The 23,481-nt window shown below is 40.3% G+C and overlaps 5 protein-coding genes across 12 annotated transcripts; 2 read left to right on the top strand and 3 right to left on the bottom strand.

The window, feature by feature from the left end:
* Positions 1-287: 287 nt before the first annotated feature.
* LOC102701384 (protein TIC110, chloroplastic) lies at positions 288-8,418 on the top strand. The gene is made up of 15 exons (XM_006662404.3): positions 288-1,027; positions 1,396-1,455; positions 2,135-2,258; positions 2,360-2,428; positions 2,546-2,644; positions 3,468-3,534; positions 3,732-3,796; positions 4,036-4,130; positions 4,377-4,501; positions 4,584-4,684; positions 5,508-5,721; positions 6,220-6,374; positions 6,512-6,634; positions 6,749-7,738; positions 8,167-8,418. The coding sequence occupies exons 1-15, from the start codon at positions 489-491 to the stop codon at positions 8,416-8,418; spliced, it is 3,078 nt and encodes a 1,025-aa protein (XP_006662467.2). The 5' UTR covers positions 288-488.
* A 981-nt stretch (positions 8,419-9,399) lies between these two features.
* Positions 9,400-11,447, bottom strand: LOC102707244 (G patch domain-containing protein 11-like). Its single transcript, XM_006661830.3, has 4 exons — positions 11,325-11,447; positions 11,128-11,181; positions 10,307-10,426; positions 9,400-9,859 (listed from the first exon to the last, which is right to left on the bottom strand). Exons 1-4 carry the CDS (start codon positions 11,358-11,360, stop codon positions 9,728-9,730), a joined length of 342 nt encoding a protein of 113 aa, XP_006661893.1. The 5' UTR covers positions 11,361-11,447; the 3' UTR covers positions 9,400-9,727.
* A 200-nt stretch (positions 11,448-11,647) lies between these two features.
* Positions 11,648-19,342, top strand: LOC102701111 (ubiquitin-40S ribosomal protein S27a-like). Of its 8 annotated transcripts, none has more exons than XM_015841833.2 (3): positions 11,648-12,160; positions 12,465-12,504; positions 14,172-14,561. In XM_015841833.2, exons 1-2 carry the CDS (start codon positions 11,676-11,678, stop codon positions 12,484-12,486), a joined length of 507 nt encoding a protein of 168 aa, XP_015697319.1. In that variant the 5' UTR covers positions 11,648-11,675; the 3' UTR covers positions 12,487-12,504; positions 14,172-14,561. The 8 variants fall into 8 exon arrangements, with proteins under 8 accessions (XP_015697319.1, XP_015697322.1, XP_015697317.1 ...); XM_015841836.2 differs by having other exon boundaries at positions 11,648-12,165; XM_015841831.1 differs by lacking the exons at positions 12,465-12,504; positions 14,172-14,561 and adding an exon at positions 19,113-19,342.
* On the bottom strand, positions 16,909-18,478 carry LOC102706968. Its single transcript, XM_006661829.3, has 2 exons — positions 18,028-18,478; positions 16,909-17,409 (listed from the first exon to the last, which is right to left on the bottom strand). The coding sequence occupies exons 1-2, from the start codon at positions 18,403-18,405 to the stop codon at positions 17,065-17,067; spliced, it is 723 nt and encodes a 240-aa protein (XP_006661892.3). The 5' UTR covers positions 18,406-18,478; the 3' UTR covers positions 16,909-17,064.
* A 623-nt stretch (positions 19,343-19,965) lies between the features above and the next one.
* Positions 19,966-20,979, bottom strand: LOC102706684. The gene has a single exon (XM_006661828.3). It carries the CDS (start codon positions 20,906-20,908, stop codon positions 20,225-20,227), a length of 684 nt encoding a protein of 227 aa, XP_006661891.1. The 5' UTR covers positions 20,909-20,979; the 3' UTR covers positions 19,966-20,224.
* Positions 20,980-23,481: the final 2,502 nt, after the last annotated feature.

Below are 23,481 nucleotides of genomic sequence, written 5' to 3'. Positions count from 1 at the left end.
CTAGAACAGGAGAACGTTGTTGTATAGTACTTCTGATATGATTCTTACCCGGACGACAACCTAAAAATCTAGATATTTTTTATACTTGCACCGTATATTTTCCTCCCGGGAAAAAAAGCATTACCAATACTAGGTGCTCACGGGGATACCTACGTACATACACCGTCTGATATACAGAGCACCAAACGCCATCGCCAAACGCGACAACCGGTGCACCGCACGTACCGCCCTCCTTTGCGTGCATAGCGCCCTCCTCCTGCCCCAGCCTCCCCCCCCCCCCCCGGCGCCGACCTCACCAATCCCCGCGCCTCGTAACGCTATCCTCTCCTCTCCTCTCCTCGCCTCGCCTCCTCCGCCTCCGCCTCATCCCCACCACCACCACCTCCTCGTCCTCCGCCGCCGCCGCCGACGCCGACGAGGAGTAGCGGTACCGCCTCCCCCCCGAGGAGCCCCCGTGACGACGCGGGATCCCACGACGGCGAGGGAAGATGGAGCTCCTCCCCCTCGCCTCCGCCAAGCCGTCGTCGGCGACGTCGGCGCCGCCCTTGCCCCGTGCTGCCGCGCCGCTCCTCTTCGCGCCGCTTAAACCCCTGCCCCTGCTGCGGTTCCCGCCGCGGAGGGCCCACGCGGCGAGGCGGCTCCGCCCGGCGGGGAGGCGTGGGCTGAGGCTCCTGTGCTATGCGGCGGCGGGGGGCGCGGGGGAGGAGGTGTTCGGGCCGAGGAGGGAGCTGGCGGGGGTGCAGCCGCTGGTGGAGGCTCTGCCGCCCGCCGCGAGGACGGCGGCGGAGCTGGCGGTGGCCGCGGCGGCGGTGGCGGCTGGGTACGGCATCGGGCTCCGGGCGGGCGGGGGCTCCAGGGCCGTGGCGGTCGCGGGCGCCGCGGTGCTCGGCGCGGCCAGCGTGGCCGGGGCCGCCGCGGTCAACTCCGTCGTGCCGGAGGTCGCCGCTGTGGGGCTGCACAACTACGTCGCCGGATGCGACGACCCCACCAACCTGGAGAGTGGTGAGGTCGAGGCTATCGCGAGCAAGTGAGTCTGGATTTTTTTGATTCTAGGTGCTGCATTGGCTGTATACGTTTGATTCGATTATCAAACCTATTTAATTCTCACCATGTGATGTGGTATATGTTCTTCTAAACTTTTTAGTAGTAGTATTAGTCATTTATTTTTGAAGCTCCCATTGTTTTTGGAATGCTACTACAATTCTGGTATAGCCTGTTTCAATGAAATAAGGGACCTATAATTATTTCAAGGATACATTTAATCATGCAAGGGCTAAATTTTATTTGGGGATTTGACATAGTTCATCTTGTTCAAATGTGCACTAAATTATTTAATGCCACTCACCCACCCACCCACTGAAACAAAAAAGTCTCACCTGTTCATTTTTGTTTCAGATATGGAGTTAGTACACAGGACGCAGCCTTCAAAGCAGAGCTCTGTGATTTGTATGCCAGGTGATCCTCTTGCCACCTGTTGTTCATTTGTTTCCAATGCTTTATGTGAACATCAGTAAAGAATGGCCAAATGAAATGGCCTCTAAGCCTAATGGTATTCGATATGGCATTAGTTCTACTGTGTTCGATGTGTTGAATTGTGGCTCAAGTATCCTTTGTTATAACTGCTGCCTTTCTCCTAGACAGAAGTATTTTTTCCATGATGTTTCCACTCACCTTCTCTTGTCCCAAAATATGGTGTTGCTTCGTGATATTTACTTTTTAGTTGTCAATATTCAATTTGAGCCTTAACCATTACATTTAATAATTTATATTATTATATATCTAGAAATCTACAAAGGACAGCTAAAACATTACGTAAAATTATACTCATCATTTTTTTAATGTCGACCCACTAATGTGGACAACTTGAGATGTTTTTTTGGTCCAACTGTCCAAGCACATTTCACGTACAACAGTTAAGTATGGTGAGAACTCAGAAGTAATCACTTCTTTTGGAAAGCTCTTGTATGTTAGTCAGTAGCCAAACTAGATCCTTTTGAATAAATCTTTAAAAATCTACCACTTAGCGGTTGCATCTTAATATTTTGTTCATGTAGTTTATACTTTATAGGCTTCAAGTGTCTTCGCTCCCTGAACATATGTTATTTACTCCACTGTACCTCCATTTTATGTCCAGGTTTCTTTACTCAGTACTTCCTCCAGGAGATGAAGATCTCAAAGGTGATGAGGTTCAGACCATTATAAAATTTAAAAATGCTCTCGGACTCGATGATGTTGACGCTGCAAATATGCACATGGAGGTATTGCCTCATGATCCAGGCTTTTCTATATCTTGTCTTAGATATTCTTACTAGTTTAGTGGTATTTTTGCATTTCCTCCTTACACCTTTGCTTGTAATAGATTGGTAGGCGCATATACAGAGAAAGGCTGGAAACGAGGGATCGTGATGCTGACATGGAACAGCGGCGGGTATGTGTTTGTGCTGTGATACATAAATGGATGTTTCATTATCTTAAAAAGAAAACATAAATGGAACTTTAAAACTTTCTACTACCCTGATGATAACTATTGATAAATATTCTGCAGGCATTTCAAAAACTCATATATGTATCAAACCTTGTCTTCGGGGATGCATCAACATTCCTGCTACCATGGAAACGTCTTTTTGGGGTCACTGATTCTCAGGTATTTATTATAAATTAGTCACAATCCATTTAACTGTGCATAGTATGTCAGTGTTTTCTAATTTCACCTCATGGAGAAAGCAGATGAGTACCTTCATAACAGTATTTTAATTGTCTATGCTGATTTTGAATTCTAGATGCATCAATTCCCTAACATTATTGCAACCATGACTTTGAAGGACCTCTAGTGTTGTGCAGTCCTAAACTGCCAAAGTCAGCAGTTTATGTTGCCTGTACTGGATAATCAAATTCTCTGTTTAGTCTGAACTGTAATTTATAACACTAACATGTAGTTAATAACATTGTTACGAAAAATAGTAAAACTATAGTACTGTGGAGATATATTTTGTGACAACTATTGTGGCCAGTTTTTAATCAAATACACAAAGTTATTGGCAAGAAAACTTACATAATCCATTGATCATGCATGTAGTACCCGTCATGTTGTTCAATATAATGGATTGCAAATTTCACATCAACTCTTTCACACTATAGGGAACTGAAAAAAAGACAGGTTGAACATGTCATATAAAATCGCCATGCCCTTTTAACCTAGCATGGTCAACGTGCATAAGTTTTACTACCATGGGTATAATAGAGTTTCAGGCTGGAAGTGTTATTGAAAGTAAAGACCTTTTCTGTTGATACGGCTGAGCATGCAGATTGTCTACAAACTCTACAGTTTGATCATTCACATATCTCATATATCTTATATATGTCAAAATTGTGTATGCCCTATTACTTGCGCACATAGCTTCCATGTTTTCATATTTTTATTTGGTGATATTGTTTGGTTACACTACCATGATATATTTTTTTGGCAGATTGACATTGCTATGCGGGAAAATGCCAAGATCTTATATGCATCACAACTCAAGTCTATTGGGAGAGGTATCACCGTAATAAATATCTTTTTACTTTGCAGGCATCAATATACATTGTTATGCTTACAAGGTTTGGTGGTTATTATGTTAGATTAGAGACTTAGAGCAGTGTAGATGCTATCTTAGATTTTGATATGCTGATTACTTGATAGGTCTTGTTGCATTTCCACAACATTCTTAACTGAGACATTCTGTTTTCTCTAGGTCTTGACATAGGCACACTCATTGAAGTAAGGAGAGCACAACTTGCTTATAAACTTTCTGACGAGGTATTGTCTTTTCTTTCTCAAAATTCTTCTGCTTCATTTGGTCTAATACCTTACCTGGAAATTACTTTGCTAAGCCTGGATGACTGCCAACAGTCTATGCACTGGAGCCTGGACAACACAAAAGATTTATGTATTTGATTGTTGACATAAGTCTAAGTTTAGGAGGAAAGACAAATGGTATCAATCTAAGCATTGTATGTTATTAGATATAGTATTGTAATGTTTTAAATTCTTTGCAGATTGCTGCTGAGATGTTCAGGGAGCATGCAAAGAAGTTGGTTCAAGAAAACATTACGCCAGCTGTGGACATCATAAAGTCGCGTACCAAAGCAGCGTAAGAAATCTACTTCTCTATGGTGAATTGTCTAAGGATTTGCCTTTGACATAAGAACCTGAGCTAACATGATTTCCCTTTGTGCTAACAATCATACTTTGCTCCGTATACATGTTAGTGTTTCAAAATGACCTTATACCCATTTTTCTTGGGTTTACCAATCTGAGTAATATGTACAACAAATTTACAGTATTATTTTATTACATGAACTGATTTTTACCTCACCCCTAAACCATATAATTACAGGAATAGCCAAACACAGGTTGTTGAAGAAGTGAAGAGCATCCTTGCTTTTAATAGTTTGCTTATAACACTAAGCAAACACCCTGATCAAGATAGATTTGTTCGTGGTCTTGGACCTATTTCATTAGGTATGTTGATATATCTTTTTGAAATCATATGTTAATGAGGTGAACTTTCTTTAAGGCTAGTTCTTGTGCCTTGCTTGCATAGGTGGAGAGAGTGACCATGATAGGAGGGCTGATGATCTAAAGCTACTCTATAGGGCCTATGCAACAGAAGTTCTTTCAGATGGACGTCTGGATGATGAGAAGGTGATTCCATGCATCTTCTCTTTTTGTATAGTTTGTTTATGCTGTTTGTGAAATGACAAATTGAAATGAGGCCCTTAATTCAGCAGGATTCATTTCAAATAAGTCTACTTTGTTGTTAGGCATCTTGATGCAAGTACACCAGTGCTGCTTTGCAAGGCTGCCGATAAATGAAGGCAAAGCCAATCCATTTAACTGTAGAGCAAGCATTCTAGATCTTGTAGCTTGTGCTGTTATCTCTGATTCCACTGGAACTGCTGTTTGTAACAATGCTTTTGCCCCATAGTCATATTTCATTTCATAAACAGTGTCTAGTTGGAACATAACACATTATATGCTGAACTTGCGATAAACAATCTGCCACCTGTTGTTAAAAACTAAGAGAAGATTAATTGTACTTGATCTAATTAGTGTATCAAGATCTTAATGAGAGCCAGTATTGTTAACCCTTTAAAAACAGTGCAAGAAGCTGTGCTGAGACAATCTGGTCTGGCCCGAAGGAATCAATGTTCAGTTGGAAAAGCATATAAATCATTATTATTGCCTAACAACACTATGGCATTTGTGAATTATGTCAAACACTGCTTCAGTGTCTTGAATCTATATTGGCACTACTGCAGTCTCAATTGTCAATTTGGTTCAAATCATCTGCTGAAAAGTGCTGGTCTATTTTCAACAAGATTTCTCATGATAAGACTGATTAGCTTTACCCAATTGATTGTGCATTAGCACGTACTCTAAACACTTCCATTATTATTGTTCTGTGAATGATACTAGCAAGTATATCATCTTAACAAAGCCTTTTGACCTGACTACAATAATGCAGCTTGCTCCTTTGAATCAACTGAGGAACATATTTGGACTGGGCAAGCGTGAAGCAGAATCAATCATGTCAGATGTTAAAGCTCAAGTATACAGAAAGAGACTTGCTAAATCATTTAACAGTGAGTTGGCAGCGGCCCCTAGCAAAGCGGCGTTCCTCCAAAATATCTGTGAAGAGTTGCAGTTTGATCCAGAGCTTGCTAGTAAGATGCATGAAGGTACCATCTTGATCCCTTCTCTTGTTGCACTATTATTTCTGTGCTTGAATGCCTGAGAATCACGTGTTGAACTGAGAGCTGGCTTTCACTTGATGGCTCTGTACAGAGAGTCACTATATACTGTCAGCTCTATGCTGATACCGCTGAATTGTTATCCTAGACCGTTTTAGGAAGTATATTTGTAGCAACTCGGTTGTCTGCGTTTTGGTTCATCTGGGCTGTATTACTTGTCATGATTAGAAATGGATATTCAATAAAAGAGACAAGATAAAATGAAAAATATGATTGGACTAAAAGTTCAATTGACTTTATGTCATTCATATTAAACAACGTTACTATTTGTAAGACAACATATTCCTTACCAGCCCATCTTAACGTACATAATTACATGCTTTAAACAATAGTCGGCAAACATGCTTTTCTTCCAGATGCCCTCTCCTGGCTGCTTTTTCTTGATATTGTTAATATCAACTCATGTTATGCTCCTTCAAACTCCAGACATTTACAGGCAGAAGCTTCAGCAGTTTGTAGCAGATGGAGAGCTGAACAAGGACGAAGTGGAAGCTTTGATGGCATTCCAAGTGCGTCTCTGCATTCCTCAAGAAACCGTTGATGCTGTCCATTCAGAAATCTGTGGCCGGTTGTTCGAAAAGGTGATATGAATTATTTTATGGTGTCCCTTGTTTAACACATTATGTATATATGTAGCTCTTGGTCCATATTTTTGTTAGGCAAAGTTGTTGCCCTGTTCTGTGTGAGTGGTGTTCTTACAACTGTTAGTACTTTGCAGGTGGTTGTTGAAGCAATTTCATCCGTTGATGGATATGACACTAATAGACGAGAGGCTGTTAGGAAGGCAGCACAAGGTCTGAACTTGAAAAAGGAGGCTGTCATGACCATTTTCAGTAAAGTGGTATGCTAACCCCCTCACCAAAAAAAAAAAGTGCTAAGAGGTTTATTTTATTCTTATTCAATATATTCCTACTGTGAACGAGATTCACTTCAACATTGCCAAATCCATGGCCAGGTACGGAAGTTATTCCTGAACTACATTCAGAGAGCAAAAGCAGCTGGGAACCGCATTGAAACTGCAAAAGAGCTGAAAAAGATGATATCTTTCAACACGGTTGTTGTAAGTGAGCTTTTAGCTGACATTAAAGGAGAGCCAACAACTGCTGAAGCTGAAACATCAAATGCAACCTCAGAACCTGAAATCAGTGAGTCTGAAGGAGATGATGATGAATATGAATGGGAACAGCTGGAGACATTAAGGAAAACTAGGCCTGATAAAGAGCTCAAAGAGAAGTTGGCAAAGTCAAGCCAGAAAGAGATAACCCTCAAAGATGACATTCCATTGAGAGACAGAGCTGAGCTGTATGAAACATATTTGATGTTCTGTGTCACTGGGGAGACAACCAATGTTTCATTTGGAACAGCAATCTCCACGAAGAAAGACAATTCAGAGTATTTAATGCTAAAGCAATTAGGAGACATACTTGGTTTGACCCATAAGGAAGCTCAAGATGTTCACATTAAGATGGCAGAGAAGGCATTTGTGCAACAGGCTGAAGTGATTCTTGCTGATGGGAAGTTAACAGAAGCCAAGGCTGACCAGCTTGCAAAGATACAGAAGCAAGTTGGTCTACCTACTGAGTATGCACAGAAAATTATCAAGAATATCACAACAACAAAGTTGTCTTCTGCAATTGAAGCCTCTATTTCTCGAGGACAGATTGGTATACAGCAGGTCCGAGGATTGAAAGAAGCAAATTTTCAATTGGATAGCTTGATAGCAGAACCACTTCGAGAAAATATTTATAAAAAGTCTGTTGAGGAGATCTTTTCATCAGGCACAGGTGAATTTGATGAAGAGGAAGTGTATGTAAAGATTCCAGCTGATCTCATCATTAATGCTGAGAAGGCCAAGTCGATTGTCCAGGATATTGCAAAAGTTAGGTTGGATAATGCCCTTGTTCAAGCTGTTGCTCTTCTTCGGCAGAAGAAGAAAGATGAAGTGGTACGTACGACATATCCCTGCATATCTTGTACTTATTTGTTTTATGCTGAAACTTAATTTCTCCAAGAACTTCAAAGATAAAAACACCGATAGTTCTCAAAGTCGTTTTAATGGTGATCTTGACCTTAGTGTAAATCAGCATACTTATTCTTGATTATTTGACATGTTAGAATGACAAAAAAATCAACTAGGATATACTCCCTCCGATCCACATTGCAAGATTTTCTAGCGTTGCATAGATTCATTCATTGATCAATGTATATAGTTTGTATATATATATCTAGATTCATTTCCATCCATATGAATCTAGTCAAGATTAGAAAATCTAGAACAGATGGAGGAAACTAGGCAAGTTATAATATCATCAGTTACACAGTTAGAATTATTCTGTCAATTCTCGTTTTGACTTGAATATATTGCCAATGCAGGTCTCATCCTTGAACGATTTGCTTGCATGCGATGCGGCTGTGCCTGCTTCGAAGCCCCTATCATGGCCCACGCCAGGAGAGCTGGATGATCTGTACGGCATTTACATGAAGAGCATTCCGAAGCCTGAAAAATTGTCAAGGTTGCAGTATCTTCTTGGCTTAAGTGACGAGAAGGCTGGGCAGATTCGGGATGCCGCATCAGCAGGCACACTATCAGTTGCAACCGAAGAGGAGGATGAATTGGTATTCTAGGATTTCATTTGAAGAGGGACTTCTTTTTTGTTAGGTAGCCAGCAGAGTTGAGGACCTACCATACTTGGTGCTGTGGCGCCAACCGCTGCTATTGTAGCTAGGCGCTGGCATGGTTTTGAGAAGCAACGCATAATCCTGACGTGCGCAACTGTTTGTATAGACAGAAATTGGCACCGAATTTTGGTGACAATCTCTTTTGATGCATTTTTTTCAGACCATAGCGAAAGCATTTTTCTCTCCCTTTTCGTTAATGTATCACATTTGGCACTGCAGCCTGAGTCATAAATCAAATTTGTTGTAATTCATCTGCAGCATTTGGTTTAGCCAGTGTGTTTCACCGATCCATTTTTTACTCCCAAAGTTACGTTGCCAATATGGGTGTGCAGAAGAAACCGAACCGAACTATCTAGAACCGAAATCGAACCATGTGAAACCAGCTGTTTCGGTCACTGGTTTGGCCACTAATTGAGACTAACCGAAAATACTTATTGAGACTAACCGAAGTATTTTCGGTTAATTTGGTTGAAGTTATTGGTTAACCGATTATAATGTAAACAACATTATATTATAGTCAATAGCCACAAAATCTATCAAATTTTGTAAATATAATGCTATGTTTGTTAATATATTTGTGATTTGGTGTCATCTTTGGTTATTGATATATAAAAAAGACAAAAGAGTGGAGGTGGTCATTTTTTTTTTCAATTACTATTATTTTGTGTGCAACCTCAATACATCAAATTTCGGTCCTGAGACTCCTGACTACAACCGGCCTTGACTAAAACCAAAACCGAATGGTTTGGTCCTGGCTTTTCCGAAACTACTTCTTGTCTTGACTTTATGATAACTGAACTAACTGAATACTCACCCATAGTTACCAATAAACATTGAGGTTGCCCTTGCCTTGCAAGTTGCAACACCCAACAACATGCTACTGATGTTACGTGTTTTCAAATTTCAATTCATCATAAATACACGTCGTTTCTAATTTTCAATTGACTTTGGCTTAGGAGAGCTTCCTGACGTTTCATGCAATAACATTCACTCGAGGGAAAAAAAGGTGGACATATAATCTAACAAACAGTTATATACAACTGTAATGTAATACAACACAGCATCTCTGCAGAAACTTTCATTGAATCAGTGTAAACATTTAGCTAAACACGCAAGGCCGAAGGGCTGGAAACGGTGTTGAGGTAAGGTGGTCGCAATTTGCAAGGCGTCGCCAAAGCTGCTGTTCTGTACAATGGCGTCAAAAGCTGAGACCAGCCGGTCGAACAGCCAGTCCAGAACGGCTATGTTCTTAGTTTTACACATTATCAGGCCAAAATTCCCTGAAGAAAGCCATTTCGAATTCCCTCTCTTGTAACCGCTTCTCTTCTTCTTGCATCTTCCGTATCCTCTTTGCGGCCAACTTTGCCTTCTTCTTGGGCGCCTCCGGCTGACAAGGGCAACATGTTTGAATCAATTAGCTAGAATCCCATTGGCAAGTATGATGAATAGAAATGCATAATAATACAAGTATCTACTAAATGAGACTAAAACTATACTGCAGAAAGAATATCTGATGAGTATCCAATGCAATTAGTTACTTATGAGTCGTTGCGTATCCGAGTAAACGCTGAAACATTTTTTTATCTCAACTGCACTACATAAGTCATCAGTATTTCAATCAAAAATATAAAACAGATGATAATGGTGAACTGTTATTGTACAGTTCTTGGAGTCATTATTACAGGGGTGCAAAGCAAGTACTACCTCCATCTCAAATATTAACACCTTTGTGTCATAATCAGTACTAGGTTTTAATATTTTGAGATAGAGGTAGTAATTAGTTTTTGTATGAGAATACCATGAATGAACTTAAAGAATCCTATATTCTGCTCACCTTAACCTTCTTAGGATCTTTTTCATCACCATCATCAACCTTTGACTTTAACTTTGGTTCTTTGGAACCTAAGCCACGCTTGTTATTCTTCACACGAGTTTCTATAGGCTCCAACCTCCCCTGTTCCAGGATTAGATGTGATAAGTGAGTACGCAAACATTATAAAAGCAAATATAGTCCATAAGCTGCGCTCATCCAAGTGACATCCAGTCATAATACTATGTTACACAGACTAATAAACATTAGCGCTTAATTGGTACTCAGAGCAGGTACAATAGCAGGCTATAAGCCAGCTATAAGCATACTTTAAAGAGATAAGAGAGGAGAGAGGAGAGGTGGGCTACTAATTTGTAGCCAGCTGCATACGGACTCCAAGACAGAGTGTTATATGACATGTGGGATCATGTACTAATGTTTTATAGGTAACTATTGTATGAATTGACTATAGATGAATTGGAGCTAGTAGTTGGCTATACTATTGAACTTGCTCTCATTCTAGTTAACCCTACTGAACGCATGAAGTTAACATCGAGATTGCAATCTACATGGTTCTAACACAAATTGGCTTTACAACTCATCCAGAAACTAAACATGCCTCTGCATTGATCCACACAATTTCTTTTAGCTCGCAATTTGCAGGTTGTCTAGACCATTTAACCCTATGTAAAATTAGAACCAGATAAGAAAAACACATAGAATGATCAGAATTTAAACAGCAAGGCGCAAAATCCCAAAACACAACTACAATTTGGGGGGAAACGAAACGGATGCTTAACCTAAAAAAAAAAAACTCGGTTTCGCGTTGAGGCGGCAGCACATACCTGCTCCTGCGCCCCGAGGCCGGTGCCCTCCTTCCATCCGGATTTCTTCAGAAGCTGCAGCAACAACAGCAAACCACGATGTTATCCGAGGAGTCAGTGCACATCGCCCAAATCAAAATCATCAAACCCTAGCCCCCCGCACCACCCCGCCCCCCCGGGGACGCGCAGGGGATGGAATGGATGCGCGCTTCAAGTACCTGGAACCCGACGTTGGAGGAGCCGATGGACGCCATCTCCTCCCCTCCCCACCACCTCCGCCGCCGCTTCTTCCTCCTCGTCTCAGCCAGGCTGCCGTCTCGTGTTCGCAACTGCGGCGACGCGTGCGGGCTCGAACCCATACCGGACCGGGCCGTGTCCGGGTCGGACTCGACCCGGCTCGCGTCGCACCTCGGGTCGGTTCCGAACCGGATTCGATCGATCGGGGCCGTCCGTTCTCCCGATCGGACGGTTCAGACCCTTCCCACGCGGCCGATCGGTGCCTATATATACACGCCTCGTCTTCGACGCGGCGGCGCGATCTCGGCGAGAGCTCTGGCGGACGGGCGGCGATGTCGACGGCGACGGTGCAGATCTTCGTGAAGGGGTTGACGGGGCGCACCAGGACGCTGCGGGTGGAGCCGACGGACATGGTGGAGAGCGTGAAGGCGAAGCTGGAGGGCATCGAGGACGCCCCCGTGGGGCGGCAGCGGCTCATCTTCGGGGGGCGGCAGCTCGAGGACGGCCGCACGCTGGCCTCCTACGGCATCGGGAAGGAGGCGACGCTGCACCTCTGCCTCCGCCTCGGCGGCGGCAGCGGCGGCAAGAAGCGGAAGAAGAAGGCGTACGCGACGCCCAGGAAGGGGAGGCACGAGCATCGCAGGGAGGAGCTCGCCGTGCTCGGCCACTACCGCGTCGACGACGCCACGGGGAAGGTGGAGGCGCTGCGCCGCCACTGCCCCAGCCCGGAGTGCGACGCCGCCGGCGCGTTCATGGCGAAGCACGACGGCCGGTACACCTGCGGCAAGTGCCAGCTCACCGTTTTCGAAGATGGGAGGTGAGGTAGTAATTAACCCTCCGTTTTTTATTCGAAATCCCTAAGAATTAGTTTGTGATCAGGTTTTTCGATTGTTTTATTTGATAAATTTTAAAAGTTTTAAGGCAGTTGAAAAGCACCTCCACTAGAGTGATTACAAATAAATTGTTTTATTATTGCTTCCACTTGTTTTCGAGTGCAGTGAAGTGCAATCCATATTCATTATTCCGTTTTGTGCATTTTTTTAGGAAGACATCAATATATTTCTTTGATGGTAGTGATTGTTGGATGTTTCATAAAATATTTTTTGTTGGTCTTCGCACAGATTTGGTTCTGCAGCCAGATGAACAGACGTTTTAGGCCCGGTTAGTTCCGACCGTTGGCTTAGCTAATTTGTAGTTCCCACTAAAAATTGTGTGTATATTTTGCATAGAGAAATTTCTTGAATTCAAACATTTTTAAACTTTATAACTTTATATTAGTTAATGCTTTATTATGTTTTCTGCTCCATGCTCTTATTGACCCAGACGGAACGAACTCAACCGAGCCTCGTCCACCTGCCTAGTCTAATATTCATGGAACCCATGTTTTACCTAATTATATATATATATATATATATACATTTTCTAAGAAATTACACCTACATAAATTAAGTGCACATAACACAATCGGTATGTGTAATTTAATGGACAAGAAAGACAAATACACGTGTCCCACGTATAGAAACATATCAAAATTTATATAAATTTGCTCTTTTATTTAATAAACCATCCCTCTAAATTTTAGTTAAATTTGACACGTACTATGAATACAAGTTTAGATCCAAGTCTATAAATATCAAATAGGTATAGACAAAATTGATATAATGAGTAATACCCTCTTCATAACCAAGATTTTAAATGGATAATTTTGTTTACTCATACCTCATCCAAATAGTGTGTATAAATATGGGGATGGGTAGACCTCACCTGCCTATGTGAAGGTCTTGCATAATTTGCTTGTGAGCAACTCACTAGCGTCATCATAATTAGAGATGTCAACGGGTCTATGTTGGATCCGGTTCCCATGCAGTGCCTGGTATGACTACAATTTAAGCAGTCACACTAGGGCAATTCAAATAGCATCCAATGGTTGAGATATATTTAACTATTGTTTATGGAAGGTAAAACACTATGCATGTACTATAGCAATACCACCGTAGCTTTTGATCTATATCATTTCCTGGAAAAATGAAAGGATGAGATTGCATACAGTCATTATCCTGCAGCCCTAGTGATGACTGCATGTGATCCCAATCCGTCTATATCTATTGGATATAGTTATCTACCTCTGCCATGGAAGTTCTAAAACTATAAAACTATAGAACCCAAATATACTCATGGATATATTTTTTTTCTTAAACACATACTAATGTGGGTGATGGGTACATAGCAAGTGACCCACACATGACCCACCAAGCGACAAGCATGTAAATATAGATGAATAATCTGTTGATAATAGGACACATACCAATATAGATGAATAACCGAGATTTCATAAAAGTAGTAGAACAACATGCCAATACTCAAATAGCTTGATATAATTATTTTTAATTCAAAAACTCAATAGGTCTACCATAATAGATAAGCTTCATATCTTATAAGCAACAAACCCATACCTACTTATTTATTGGGTGTTGGTTATGAATAGTACAAAACTCATGGGTATATAACTAAACCCCACTACTAAAGGTTTACTAAAGGTTTCAGGTTAAAGGTCCCCATTGCTACCTTTAGTAGCGCATGTGACCATGCCTTAATTATTATCCTCATCTATTTGATTCTACTTATGCTTATAAACTAAACTTTAAATTTTTAACCTTAAATTTAGAGTTGATTTTATTGTTTTTTCACTGAAGTTTATTTTCTAGCATTGATTTTTAGATCGCTAAAAATACACGTATAAAAGTTTATATAAATTATTTTTTATTTACGAGTATGCCATTTAACTTTTTCTACAAACAAAAACTAACCAATCAACCTCTTAATGTTAGACCAGCGGAAGATTAAGGAGGAAGTCTCTGAAAACAATGCGGTGTTGAATCTTCCAAGTTCCAAGCTTAACCCATGCAAGACGTCAAGTCAAGCTGGATACTTGGAGTAAAATTGTTGTGCTGTACTGGACCCGTAAGTTGGTTGACTTGAGTCTCGGATATTTGGCAGATTACGGAGTTGTCTCTGGGCAGCTGCTGTCAGTCTGATTTTTTTCCAAGCTTTTTCTCACGTAACTGGAAGTTTAGGCAAGTGTGGTTCCTAGTGAAGAGGATAGCCTCTAGAAAAACCGACTAATCACTTTGGTCGTAAGTATTTATGGAATCTAAATCCGTTTATATTATAAGTATTTCTTGTGTTCAAATATTACATTGAAATATAAATATTTTTATGCTATTCATGATACTATTATTTTTATCAATCACTTCACCTTCAAAATTATTCATGTTTTTATCTCAGTCTACTCTTTCACCACATCCACTCCTCGTTTATTAAGTGGTATCATAGTTATTTTTTTCTTAACCTTTGTCCATTAGATATATAAAAATACTTATATTTTGGGACGGAGGCGGTACGTCTCTAGTTTATTTACAATGATATTTATTTTAACCTTTATTTAGAAGAAGTGTCAGTTAGGTTGAATAAGTATAAATTAGAAAATCATAATTAATGAAAAAAAGAAAACTACTTAGGCCGCGTTCGTTACGTTGAGGGATAAGTTAACTTATTCGGCGTGGAAAAAATAACAATAGACTAGTACATGATTAATTAATTATTAAAAATATGAAATAGACTAATATGATTTTTAAAGCAACTTTTCTATAGAAAATTTTTGTAAAAAATACACCATTTAACAGTTCAGAAAGTGTGCGCGTGAAAAACGAGAGGGATAAGATAATTTATCTGTCTGCTGAACACGGCCTTAGTATATTAGTCTAGGAATAACATTTCTTGCTAAACATCCATCTATAGTTGACGAGAAAATTAACTGTATAGCCATTGTTTCCCCACAAATTTGCATGTTGTATGTAGTCATGTATTCCTTAAATTAACCAAGAAACATAATCTCCAAGGGAATAACTTTCACTAACATCATTGCTTGCGACTAACACAGTGGCGGATTTAGCAACGAGATTAGAGGGGTCTGAACAAGTTAGATAGAGTTTCAACCCTCGTTTCTATTGATGTTTGCCATAAAATTTTATGGGGGATCTTCGTTGGGGCTCCAAAGGCTTTACTGGGGGTAGCGGGGACTCGAGCCCCCGCCGCCCCCCACGTTAAATCCGCCCCTGGACTAACATGATATCAAAACAGAAGATAACTTCTAAGAGTAAAGAAGCTGTAAATCGACAAAATCTTGTCACCACCATAACCACCAAAACTAATCCAATAGGGACGCAGCCCCAATGGCGAACCTTCAATGTGACATGTCTAGGAAGGCCACGACATGTGAGATGGTGTTGCTGGTGTTCCAAACATTTAAAACTAGTTTTTCACTCCAAAAGTCCACTTAAAGTGTGGCATCACCGGTTACGGATATAAGATATCTCATAAACCCATACTTACCTGATAGAAGTATTGTATATCGAATCCTATACGGAAAAAAATCATATACATATGGATAAAATCCCGAACAGACAAGGAAGAAATACACAATAAAAAACAAATAGTCCTAATTGGTTACTATCAAGAATGTTCATATAGTATACCTATTTATCTCTCTAGTCCTACTCAAAAGAAGAAGAAACTGTGCGTACAAGTACAAGACCCTCGAGAGAGGAACACATGCCAATAGACCTGGAAACAACCCAAGATCCAGAGGGCCAACTAGAGATATACATCACACCAAGACTCAAGGAGCGCACTTCTCAAGATAAATCTCATACATTGAGGTCGACATATAACTATAGGGTAGTCTAGTCGAGTAGACAGATCTAAGTCTTGTATTTGTGTATATCTCGCCGACATCATATAAAAGCAAAACCGGCTAAGACCAATAAGAGTAGGGCTATTACATGATAGGACCTAGACATGTATAAAGATTTCCGTGTCCTTTTTGTTGCTATTGTCTCATGTCTACCTTGCCATCAACTGAATCTAGCTTACATCCTCAAATCAAATATCATAGCCAGATATCTATCCAATGATAGTTGGCATGTTAAAGTAGGGGTGCATGGTGTTTCTTGTTATTCCTCAAAGATGACTTCGAGAACCGACACTCTTGACAAGGATTTTCGGGTGACATCTTGAGCCTAGTAGATTCATCCTGATCAACTGTCACCTACCTTTATATCGGAATCATCATAAAAAGTCAACCTGACTATTAGTCACCTACCTTCATATTGAAATAATCATAAAACTTCTTCGTCACTATCGCTAGCTAAGATACGAATTTCAACAAGTTATTTGATATTGGAAACGGTGAGAAAAACGGAGTTTTTGGTGTGACAACTAGCTGCAAAAGATATGCCCAAAGGATATAGCACCCCAACTCTAGCGTCTAGCGAAGATAGAAGGAAACATTGTTCATGAGAAACTCACATGAAACAATCACATCTGCTCCTTCGCAATAACGGCAACCATCGAGGAGATAACTGAATTCCTTATCATAGACCAAATGCTGCAGCAAGTGGCCCTATCAGACTCATCAATCTAAGGTACTAGGAGATACCAAATTTTACATTAAAACTTTCGTATATCATATTACATTTCTAAAGACGATAAAATTGCTCTTATTTCTATATTTTATACATGGTATCAATGTTTTATTCCATCATTAGTAAGCAATACAGCAATTGTATAAACCCCAGTACTCCTCAGCTATATGAGTTACAACTCAATAATAATCTATACCAATCACTGACGGTAGTAATCTTGTGTGTCTTTTCATTCGATTCAGTTGCCGTACATGGCCTTGTAGTCCTGCCACAGCTGCTGCAGGGTCTTGCCGGTGATCTGCACGAAGTAGTCGGCGTCGTAGCCGCCCTTGAGCTTGGCGTTGAGGCCGGCGACGAACCCCGGCTTGACGCTGCCGTCGCAGTAGTCGAAGAACCTCGCCGTGACGGAGTAGCCCTCCTCCCAGCTGCCCCCCTGCCCCGGCTGCGCCCAGCCGGCGGCGATGTAGCCGGCCTTCAGCCGCACGAAGTCGGCGATCCCCTCGTACACCCACGGGTGCGACCCGTAGTCCTGCAGCCCCGCCTGCCACACGTGGACCACTTCGTGGTACAGCACTCCGGTCACCTGCGATACAGAATCTCGACCATTGATATTACTGGTAAAAACTATATTAAATATTTATTTCGGTCTAATAAAAAGTATTTCGAGATACCAATAATTTGAGGTACCAAATCATTTATCATTATTGGATCTAGGTAAATAGGATGCGTACTGTTAGATCTAAGAATCAGAAACAATTTAGTACCACGAGGTCGAGATAGTTTTCGTTATTTTTTTGTTAGACTGAAAGAAATCTCTATATTAAAAGTTGTTATGGAATCTCTCGGTGTCCGCTTATTTATTGTCATAGAATATGCATATAAAAGTTTTATTAATAAATAGTTTTTTATTTATAAATATATCATCTGGTTTTTTTATAAAAAAACAAAATAATCACCCCTCGTAGCTTTAATAGTTTGGATGAGCTGAAATTTAGGACTACGGTCCCTTTTTTTCTCCCAGTGAACTAACCTATTTTTTTTTGTCTTTCTGAACTGTTTTTTTTAATTACACAAAAGTTGGTTTCATAAATCATATCGATCTTTTTTAAGTTTTTTATAGCTAATAAATAATTAATTATATACTATATATTTTTCGTGCCTTTTAATTAACCCTCGAAGGAATATGGTTTTACCACTTTACCTGATCCTTGAAGTCGTTGCCGGTGATGCCGGCAACATAGCCGGCGCCGAGCGTGATGTTGTTGCGGTCCGTGCTGGCGATGCCGCCGACGTCGCCGACGGTGAGGATGACGGCGTCGACGGGGCTCCGGTCGGCGGGGCTCGGCTGGTTGAAGATGCTCCAGGTGAAGGAGGAGGCGCCGGCGAGCACCTGCTTGGCGTAGTCGCCGCCGTACTCCCGGTCGAACCGCTGCCCGCCGGCGGTGCTCGACGCCGCGTTGTTCACCTCGTACGTGACGGCGCCGGCCGTCGCGGCCAGCGCCACCGTCAGGAGGGCTGCCGCCACGGCGTGAGCTTTCATGTCCGGTGACTTGGTGTTCAGATGTGATAAGTACATCATCGCGATGCAGAATTTATAGCATCGTGGATCAACGATGGTTGAGTTTCCTGGAAATGAGCACCAAGCGTGAGGCATCGCTCGGTTACCTAAAACTAAAACTAGTCTCGTTACCTATGCCTCAAGACTGACCTTAGTCAGACTAGCCAACGCCAATGTTCTTTTGTATATTTTTTATTCCGTTTTTACATATATGTTGTTTAAACCGTTCAGTCAGACGTGTTGTATAAAATATTTTTATATAGCATCCTTATCTTTTGGCTTCTGCTTATATTTATAAGCTAAATTTTAAATTTTAAATCTTATATTTAAAGTTGAGTTTGAAGTTCTTTTCATCGTAATTTATGGTTCATACTTTGTTTTTGTTTTTAGATCGCTAAAAACACGTATATAAAAGTTTATTTATAAATTATTTTTCGTTTGCAAACGTGACGTTTGGTTTTTTCTCTAAAAAGCCAACCGATCACCTCTAGAGGTTTATCATCTCATATTTACAAAGTTGAATTTCAACTTCATAATAACTAATTTTATCGTTTATATTATTAAATAGCTATAAAAATTTAAATACACTTTTATAACATAACTTGTTTGGTATAACTAAATTAATTAGTCGCTTGACTTGGACTATGGATTTTGGCAGAGTTGTCAGTACCAGTTTTCTCTAAGCAGTGGCTGTCTGTCAACCAGTCAACGTGATTTTTTTTTTCCAGGTTTTTTCTTACTAGAACAGTAAAGTTTCGAGAAGCGATTCCACGGTGAAGGGGACGCCACGGCCGGTCGGGAAAATCGACCGCGAGCGCAGTGCAGCTGGCCGCTGAATTTTCCAGCCAAGGGGGCGACTCGATCGAGTCAACTGAGGCTCACGCCGTGTTTTCTACTCCGTTACTTGTCCGGTTCGTCGTACAGACGGCTGATTATTTCTTGGTTTTTACTTACTTTTTAAACTACAATGATACATTTTTTTAAAAAATATTTTTTTTATAAAAGTTCGTCATCTTTTCTTTAAGTTCATTATCTTATAATTATAGAGTAGAGTTTTAATTTTATAATAATTAATTTTACCGTTTATAGGATTAAATAGTTATTATAACATCAAATAATCGTTATCTCAAAAAAACGCAGCCCCATTTTTTCTACTAAAGATTGCGGGCCGCCGTGCATAGGTTTAAGCCGCGATTTGTGACTTAGATCATGAGTGTCTCAAATAAAAGTATCTTAGATTGTAAAGCTCGAAAGAAAACGCTACACATGAAAAAGATTTTTGATCCGCCACTGATAATTGGTCAAAAAATAAGCTTTATAATTTAGGCCATGTTTAGTAACTAAAAAGTTTTTCTAAAAACATCACATCGAATTTTTAGACACCTAAATGGAGCATTAAATATACATGAACATTAAAACTAATTACACAGTTATGAGAGAAATCGTGAGACGAATCTTTTGAGTCTAATTAGTACGTGATTAGCCATAAGTGCTACAGTAACCTACATGTGCTAACGATAGATTAATTAAGCTCAAAAGATTCGTCTCACAGTTTTTTGGTGGAACCTATAATTTATTTTATAATTAGACTACGTTTAATACTTTGGAATATGTGTCCGTATATCCGATACGATGTTTTTGAAAAAAAAATTACAAACTGAACCGGGCTTCAGGACTTAGGAGAGAAACTGAGGGAGCATGTCCTTTCATTTTCAAATGATATTAGATACATAAACACACCAAAGCATAGCATGGCTGAATTATTGGCTTATTGTTCACTCGAGGACGCAACATATGCGTACTCTATAGCTACGTTTTGGCCGGCCGGAGCTGACGTCAGCTAGCCACCGTACTTGGCCTTGTAGTCCTGCCAGAGCTGGTCGACGGTCTTGCCGGAGATCTGGACGAAGAAGTCGTCGCTGTAGCCGTCCTTCATCTTGGCGTTGAGCTGCGCCACGAAGCCCTGCACCACCGACGAGTCGCAGTAGTCGAGGAACCTCGCCGTGACGTCGTAGCCCTGGTCCCACCGGTCGCCCTGCCCCGGCCGCACCCAGTGCGACGGCGCGTAGCCGGCGCGCAGCCGCACGAAGTCGGCGATCCCCTCGATGAGCCCGCCGTTGGCGCCGCCGCGGCCGTCCCACTGCCACACGTGCGTCGCCTCGTGGTAGAGCACGCCGGTGACCTCCGCCCTGACGTCGCCGGAGTAGCCGCCCACGTACTGCGCGCTCAGGTGGATGCCGTTGGCGCTGGTGAACGCCACGCCGCCGATGTCCTCCACGGCCAGGGTCACCGCGTCCACCGGCTTCCGGTCGCCGTCGGTCGGCTGGCCGAAGGCGTCCCAGATGAAGGCCGACGCGTCGGCGAGCACCTGCCTCGCGTACTCCACGCCGACCTCCTGGTCGAACCGCTGCCCGCCGGCGGTGTTGGACGCCGTGTTCGTCGCGTCGAACGTCACCGCGCCGGCCGTCCTAGACGCGGCCACGGCCATGAGCGCGGCCAGCGCAGCCACGCGAGAAAGCTTCATCTTCTTCTCTATTTTTTCTATCTTATCGATGTATACTTGCAATTTGCAAATATTTGCGAAGCATGGTAGGGTTTATATAGATTAGAGAAAATGTGTTTTTCAGGACAAGTATGATCAGCTAGCTGATGGCTACTCCTACTATTTCATATTATAAAATTTTTTGGTTGAGGTTTACTCCGGTCTTTCTTTTGTACCGCAAGATAATATCCTCACTTATACTATTCACCCCACAATCAAGCTGCAATTGTTATCATTCGATCTATTATCATCAACGATCAGAATTTTAGTACCAACTTATACCTCACGGTACTAGTACTTCGCGGTAAAAAAAGACCGGAGCAAACTCTTTTGGGTTTGATTAGATTCATCTGTGAAATTGATATGTATGTATCTAGATTTATTAGCACACGTAGGATATAGAGAGGATCAGAAAATTTTATAATATAGAATAAAGAGAATATTATTTAGTCGATCAATATATAGTCAAATCAGTCCAGATTGGTTATGTTTCTTCTTAAATTTGATGGAAGAAAGATGGCCCGTTAAGATTTGATGTGGACATCCATGTAATCTTCAGTATTTTTTTTCTTCCAATCAAGTCATAATCTGATTAACTATTCTTGGAGAAAAGAAGTGCAGCGACGGCAAGAAAATGGGTGGAATCAATCCAATACGTACAAGCATACTCTGACTCACCATTACTTCGGTCCATTTTCATAAGATTTTTAGATTTTTTAGATTCACTAAATTATTATAAACTATTTAGGAATTGAACGGTTAAATTAATTATTATACAGTTAAAAATTGTGTAGAAAAATCCTGCAAAAATCTTTTATATACACAGTAAATTTGTTACACCAAAACGTATAGAAAGTGTGCTCACTATTTTCCATTAATCAATGAACAAGGCCTAGCTTCTAACTCTCTTCTAGATGCATCAATTAATGTATATATTTGCAGATGTGCTAGCAATTTCACTTTCTTCACGATGTCCGGAACTCTGAATGGAACTATCTGAATCTAAACATACGTGTCCCAATACCAAGCTTATTTGAAATTAATTATCTTTCGGCCTTGCGTGTCAACATTACATTTCGCGTTGGAGGCGATGCAGCTTGACTTAATTTGCCAGGAGATTATAATTTTCCACGATCTATATATGTTGCCGACAAATCAGAGAATAGTTTGATATGTGGCCTTTGAAAATGATGCATATAACCAGCCAATTTGAAGCATTGTTCAGGTCTTCCTCGTTCCCTATAGCGAAAACCTTCTCTCTTTTTTCTTCGAAAGGCAATTATAACTTCACACATTCATCCAGATGAATTCACTCACGCACATTCTATCCCATGAGTACGTCCGAAGATATGTTGAGAGTAACGAAGTCACCGTAAACATCACGTTGGTAATAGATATGTCGTATGTTACTAAAAGAATAATTAGCCAGAAATACGAGAGAAAAAAAAATCTGTCTGGTCCTGCAGTGTACTGAACCTCTTGTGAATTGTGATGTGTAGGCTTGCCTACCGCAAACTGAAGAATCATCATCCCATCAGAAGAACGTAGCGAGCAATAGCTGAATAATAGTAGTTCTGAACTTGATGTGAGATCCAGCGTTTCGTCAATCGCGATGAGAAGATCTGTTTGGAGTTTTTTACCGTTCTTAAAAAGTGTTTTGAGATAAAAAATAAAATTTTGGTATATCAATATATATATATATATATATATATATATATATATATATATATATATATATATATATATATATATATATATATATATATATATATATATAGAACGGAGACAAATTGACTCACAAAGCCCCCAAGTAGCTAAGTATTTAAACCATAATCGAAACATAATCGAAACTGCTTATTAACAACTAAAAATAATTTATAAGTAAAACATTATATACATGTTCTTAGCGATCTAAAATCAAGGGTTGGAAAATAAACTACGATAAAATAACCTTAAAATCTACTCTAAGTTTAAGTTTTAAAATTTAAATTTTGGCTAATAAGCATAAGCATAAACTGAAAAGATTGGGGTTAAATTGAATACCTTATTATCTAAAGGATGTGTGTTCTTATTTTCTAAATTGAGAAAAAATATTGAAAGATAATATTTCTAAAGAATTATTTAAAAGCAATTTACACCGGTTACATTTAACATTCCGTCATCAATACATAATTATTTTAAAATTAAAATTATATAAAAGGGGACCAAAGCTGACATATTGATTTGTTAGTTCATAGAACTTTCACCAACATTAATCTTCATTTTACTCTTAGCCACATTACCTTGTATGTCCTACATATTTTAATGAAGTCATTATTTTTTAACACGCGTTTGATTATCCAACTTATTAAAAAAATTATGCAATTATCATTTTTTTCTTATGATTGGATTTGTTAATAAATGTATATTTAATTATTACTTAAATTTTCTTATATCTGAAAAAATTGAATTAGACGAATGGTCGTGTGCTAAAAAGTTAACAACATGATCTATTACAATAAGGATCAAACAACAATAAATCAAAATGGCATGTTGTTTGTTGGGGTAATGAGAAC

This window comes from Oryza brachyantha, chromosome 10, assembly GCF_000231095.2.
Source record: "Oryza brachyantha chromosome 10, ObraRS2, whole genome shotgun sequence".
In the NCBI taxonomy this organism is placed as follows: domain Eukaryota; kingdom Viridiplantae; phylum Streptophyta; class Magnoliopsida; order Poales; family Poaceae; genus Oryza; species Oryza brachyantha.
This window is presented reverse-complemented; position numbering and strand designations above follow the sequence as displayed.

Coding starts and splice junctions, on each gene's coding strand:
- LOC102701384 (XM_006662404.3), top strand. CDS start 489: ATGGAGCTCCTCCCCCTCGCCTCCGCCAAGCCGTCGTCGGCGACGTCG. Junction 4,502..4,583: donor TCTTGGACCTATTTCATTAG/GTATGTTGATAT, acceptor TTGCTTGCATAG/GTGGAGAGAGTGACCATGAT. Junction 6,635..6,748: donor TGACCATTTTCAGTAAAGTG/GTATGCTAACCC, acceptor ATCCATGGCCAG/GTACGGAAGTTATTCCTGAA.
- LOC102707244 (XM_006661830.3), bottom strand. CDS start 11,360: ATGGCGTCCATCGGCTCCTCCAACGTCGGGTTCCAG. Junction 11,182..11,324: donor CCTCCAACGTCGGGTTCCAG/GTACTTGAAGCG, acceptor TTGTTGCTGCAG/CTTCTGAAGAAATCCGGATG. Junction 10,427..11,127: donor GCCTCGGGGCGCAGGAGCAG/GTATGTGCTGCC, acceptor ATCCTGGAACAG/GGGAGGTTGGAGCCTATAGA.
- LOC102701111 (XM_015841831.1), top strand. CDS start 11,676: ATGTCGACGGCGACGGTGCAGATCTTCGTGAAGGGGTTGACGGGGCGC. Junction 12,161..19,112: donor ACCGTTTTCGAAGATGGGAG/GTGAGGTAGTAA, acceptor TTTTTTTTCCAG/GTTTTTTCTTACTAGAACAG.
- LOC102706968 (XM_006661829.3), bottom strand. CDS start 18,405: ATGATGTACTTATCACATCTGAACACCAAGTCACCGGACATGAAAGCT. Junction 17,410..18,027: donor GCAACGACTTCAAGGATCAG/GTAAAGTGGTAA, acceptor TCTGTATCGCAG/GTGACCGGAGTGCTGTACCA.
- LOC102706684 (XM_006661828.3), bottom strand. CDS start 20,908: ATGAAGCTTTCTCGCGTGGCTGCGCTGGCCGCGCTCATGGCCGTGGCC.